The 5413-nt window shown below is 37.0% G+C and overlaps 1 protein-coding gene across 1 annotated transcript; it reads left to right on the top strand.

Annotated features, from left to right (window-relative positions):
* Positions 1-3937: 3937 nt before the first annotated feature.
* On the top strand, positions 3938-4950 carry LOC107469386 (abscisic acid receptor PYL4; the record flags this gene model as incomplete). Its single annotated transcript, XM_016088767.3, is given in 1 exon segment — positions 3938-4950. A coding segment is annotated over 1 exon segment (611 nt), but the record flags the coding sequence as incomplete, so codon positions are not given.
* Between the last annotated feature and the right edge of the window lie 463 nt (positions 4951-5413).

Here is a 5413-nt window from a genome sequence, read left to right as displayed (position 1 = left end):
CTTTCTTTTTTGAATCTTTTTTCAAATAGGAGTTTTCAAAAGCAAGAAGATTTCCTCTCAAATCATCAAGTGTCATGGAATCTAAGTTACTACTCTCAGAAATAATTAAAGCTTTTGTTTCCCACTCTTTTGTGAGACATCTCAACACTCTTCTCACTAGCACAGATTCTGAATGTGTGATTCTAAGAGCATCTAAGCCAACAGTGATGATATTGAACCGTTCGAACAGTTCATCAATGGACTCTCCTTCCTTCATTGCAAACATTTCATATTCCCTGTTTAACATGTCTGTCCGAGTTTTCTTTACAATGGTAGTTCCTTCATGAGTGATTTGCAATTTGTCCCAGATTTCCTTTGCCGTTGTGCATCGTGATACTCGTCGGTACTCCTCAAAGCTGATGGCACAGTTGAGCAGATTGGTTGCCTTAGCATTTAACTCCACGGTCTTCCTATCTTCCTCAATCCAGTTTGTTTCTGGTTTCAGAGAGATTACTCCTTGAGCATTTGTGGTAGTTGGAAATTTAGGACCTTCCAAGATGATCTTCCAAAGTCTGTAATCCACGGCTTGTACAAATATCTTAATCCTCTCCTTCCAATAGGTATAATTTTTCCCATTGAAGAGGGGAGGTCTGTTGCTTGATTGACCTTCAGCCAGATTGTATGACAATACACTTGCGCCACTGTTTTCTGCCATGAGGATCTTTACTCCAAGCTGCAAAGCTTGATCTCTTTGAGACCAAGCTCTGATACCAATTGATGGTTTCAGTGGCTAAGAGAAGGGGGGTTGAATCTTAGCCCCCTTTTTTGTGCTAACACTTGCTGACCTTCAGAGAAGATTTTTCTATTTTTGCTCGTCACTGGACACGAGCAACTTTGTTTTGTCTCGTCCTTTGCCACGAGACTTTTTGTTTTGTCTCGTCACTTGGCACGAGATAATTCTGGCTTTTGCTCTTGTGTAGTAGAAAACAGAAATGGAGTAGAAAGAGAAGAAGATTGCACCCAGATATATCCTGGTTCGGCTGCTAAGTGCAGTGCAGCCTACATCCAGTCTCCACCACAAACATGATGGAATTTCACTATAATCAATCTGATTACAACTTGTAAAGTGCTAACCCAACTTACAAGGGGATTCCCACAGAATCATGATACACAACATAGATGAACAAAGGAACTCTAAGATATCTATGGCTTTTTCTTTTACTTTTGCACTCTCTGCCTTTTTCCGCTCTATGGCTTTTTCATACAAACCTCACTTGTTTGCCTTTTTCCATGAGACTCAAGACATGACAAAATTAAACAGAAAAATACTAAACAGAATACATTGAAGGAGAAGAGAAAACTGTTAGCTCAGGTAGCTCTGAGAACTCTGTGCCTTGTACTCTCAAATTTTTTCCTTGCCTCAAATAGTGGTTGTTCCCCCTTTTTAAAGAAGAGGAAAGCCTCCACACTTGAAGCCAAAACCGAACCAACTTCTTCCTCCTTCAACAAACACAGAACCGGTTCGGCCACACAGAGAGAGAAGAGATAACCATGCATTAACCAACATGCAATTACCTCTAGTCCTTTCTTGATCATCACCCTTCATCAATCCGGGCTCTCCATCCTTGGCTTCCTCTCCAAGATGGATTTCTGGCCCTTGACGCCTCATGATGATAATGACTTCATCTGCTTCAATCTCTGCCTTCAACCATCACTTCGCCACTCTAGCTACTCCCTGTGGTGGTTGAGCAGAATCAAAGACAAGCCATGCTTCAAGAATCTCCTCTAGCTGGCCGAATCTTCTTCTTCCATTTTTGAGCATTAAAGGCTCAAGATAGCCTCACCAAATCTAACCGCATTTGGTAAGTATCTTGGCCACAGCTCACTTTTATTTTAGTATGTTTTCTTGCCATCATTAGCTTGATAGTCTTGATGCATGCAGCTTCTTCCTTTTCTTGGTTGAAGAACATTTCTTCCATTGTTTCCTGGACAAGGACCGAAGAAAGAAGAAGAAAGAGATGAGAGAGAATTAAAGAATCTGAAGAAAAGCAATGTAGAGTGGTTAAACACATTAATTTGAGAATAGCTTGCTTTTACTTCTCTTAGAGTGGCGTGCATAGTCAAAATAGCCATCAAATCAATCTTCTCTCTCTTTCTTATGTTTCCAATGCATTAAATTAAATTTGAATTCCATCCAAAGTGAGGAATGGAATCCGTTGGAAGCATTGAACCATTTTTCTTTGCTTCTTGGGTTCGGTCAAAGCATGAGGAACTTTCTTTTCAAAGGGAATTGGGCTTAGTTGCAATAATCTTTAAATCTGGCCCAATTGATTAACATTTGCTTTCCTGATACAATTGATTTCGGATCAAGCATAGAGCACATAAGAAAGCATTTGTTTGGGCTTGCAACAATAATGTTTATTCTGGCCCATTTAATAATTCAGCCTCATATAGCAATGCTGATTTTTAATTTTGGGCTAGCAACATCTTTGTTTTCCGGCCCAAGGTAAAATCTGCACAACAAAATTATTAATTAAGCAAATATGAATTAAGATCAAATTAATAATTTTGTAATTTAATATTTTAATAATGTTTGTTCATCATCAAAATTTAATAAGAGTTTTCCAAACTCATCAACATTCTAATCTACTAAAAATCTGCCTAAAGTTCTTACTAACTTAAGTATCGGAGTCTTTTGCAGGTATCATCCCCCACCTCCTCACAAAGAACTCGGACAGGTGACACCTCGGCATTAACAAGTCGAATACTGCCATACAAAGAGATCTAGACCTCACGTTCAAATCTATATCAACGTTTCAGGTAACACACGGAATAATAATTTTCAATTTTTTATTTTATCTTTTTTTATTTTTTTCTTTTTTATGATTTAAATTCTCACATTAAGACTAACAAAATTATCTTATGTTGTTTAATATATTTATTGGCTAATCTTGATATTTATTATACTTTTGTCGTAGAAATTGTACAAAGAGAGCGAGGTTACACTTTAAAGGGAGTTAAAAAGTAGATCTTCTAAAATAAGTAATAAAAAAACGTGATCTTTTTTATGAAGACTTTATGTTTAGTAATTATATGTTAAAACATGTATTATCGAAAAATTATATGTTATGTTTGTTACTTTATTTATGGCTTATGACTTTTAATTTTTTATATCATGTATGAATTATAAAATTATATCTTATTTGATGTTTTGTTTATGGTTTATGATTTTTAATTATTATAAAATTTTAAACAAAAACTTGTTGGTTTAATATTTTCAAAATGACAGTTTTAGGTGTTATTTTAAACAAGCAAAAATTATTATTTTAATACGGTAGAAAATAGCATAAAATTATTATTTTAATTAGATAAAAATAATAATTAAAATTATCATTTCAATTAAATAAAAATAACGATAAAAATTGCAGTTTTAAAATAAGTAAAAATTGCCTTTTTAATTGGTAAAAACAATAATTTTATCCGTCACTTTAAATGATAAAAATGGACTTTTTATCAGATAAAAATAACAGTTTTAATCGTTATGTTAAATATAAAATAAAAAATTATTTTTAGAATTATTTTTATCAATTTTTAAATTTTTGACTATCGATTTAGTAGTTAGCATTTGGCATTAGTATTTCCGAATTAATTGTCACATATATACGTAGCGTAGTTTGAGCAGCTAGAAAAAATATTATAAACTATATAAATGATTAAAATCTAGAATAAAATTTCCCTAGTCATATCTCGCCACATAATATAAGTTTGGTAAGCATTCTACAAAATTTCCTACTTATTAAATAATTTCCAAATAATAATATAGAATGGATGGAATGAGGCAAATTGCATAAAGTTTGATGAGAAAATATATATTTAAAAGAAAAAAAAAAAAGAAAAGGGTGGTTACAGCAGGTTACTATTGTGCATTGAAAAAACCGAGTCCAAATACAGAATAGAGAAATAGAGTACGGGCAAGTTGAGGATCCACTTGCAAGTTGCAACTGCAATGCAACCCCCCTGTGCTTAGCGTAAGCATCTCATGACATGCACTTCAATTCCCCTTTCTTATGCAACCAAATCAAATTTCCTTTCAAATAACAACCACCTTCTAACCTCCCCTCTTTCTATCTACTCATCAATAAAAACCACTCCTCCAATGCAAACACAAAACTAATGCAACTTGCACTTCAAAAATACTCTCTCTAATTAATTTCCCATCCTTGCCGTCTCCAACACCCTCATATATATCCTATCACCATTCCAACACAATCTGAAAAACACTCACAACAAAAACAGACATATATCATTTACATATCAAAAATTAAACATTTAAAAAGCGAAAAAAAAAATAAAAGAGAAAATGCCTTCTTCTCTTCAACTAGATCGATTCAACTTCACCGCAACCACAACCGCAACCGCAATTATTGCTAACGGTTTAAACTGTCCTAGGCAGCCGTTAGCGGCGGTTCCACTTCCGTTATCCAGCGGCTCTGATGTCGCGTTGCATCACCACGCGCACCTGGTTGGTTCCAACCAGTGTTGTTCCGTCATGACGCAGGCGATAGAGGCGCCCGTGTCTACGGTGTGGGAGGTAGTACGGCGCTTCGACAACCCGCAGGGGTACAAGAACTTCGTGAAGAGCTGCCACGTCATCGGAGGCGAGACTCCCATGCGTGTGGGCACAGTGAGGGAGGTGCGCGTGGTGTCGGGGTTGCCGGCGGTGTCAAGCACGGAGAGGCTGGAGATACTGGACGACGAGCGCCACGTCATCAGTTTCAGTGTGGTCGGTGGGGACCACCGGTTGAGGAACTACCGGTCGGTGACAACGCTGCACGCCGTGGAGGGCGGCAAGGGGACGTTGGTGGTGGAGTCGTATGTGGTGGACGTGCCGCCGGGGAACACGAAGGAAGAGACTTGCGTGTTCGTCGACACCATCGTTCGTTGCAACTTGCATTCTCTCGCTCAGATCACCTCTCTCTCTCTCTCTCTCTCTCTCTCTCTCTCTCTCTCTCTCATTTCTTATTTTCTTTAGTATCAAGGAAACGTGTATTACGGGCATTACCATCTTCAACTTTCAACCTTACAAAAAGATAACTGAAAGGAAGTTTTTAACACGGGTTTGGATCAAGTCATGGTTTTAAATTGCAGTGCGTAACACCGATCCGCAAACTCCGGAATCTGATTTTAATGACAATTGTTAAATATATTTTGCCTTTCCTATTTTGGACATCTCATCAGCGAAATCGCAACTGCAATTTAAGATCATGGATCTCTGAGATAGGAGACATGCCTGTACTGGGAATTATTAATGGGATTTTTTTTTTCTGGATGGATGGAGATGGTTGAAGGTGATCATGATGTAGATGCATATATATGTACATATGATTAATGGAGTTCAATTATCTGGTTTCTTCTACATTTGTTTTTGCCATTC

The sequence above is a fragment of the Arachis duranensis genome, chromosome 10 (genome assembly GCF_000817695.3).
Source record: "Arachis duranensis cultivar V14167 chromosome 10, aradu.V14167.gnm2.J7QH, whole genome shotgun sequence".
Classification (NCBI taxonomy): Eukaryota; Viridiplantae; Streptophyta; class Magnoliopsida; order Fabales; family Fabaceae; genus Arachis; species Arachis duranensis.
This window is presented reverse-complemented; position numbering and strand designations above follow the sequence as displayed.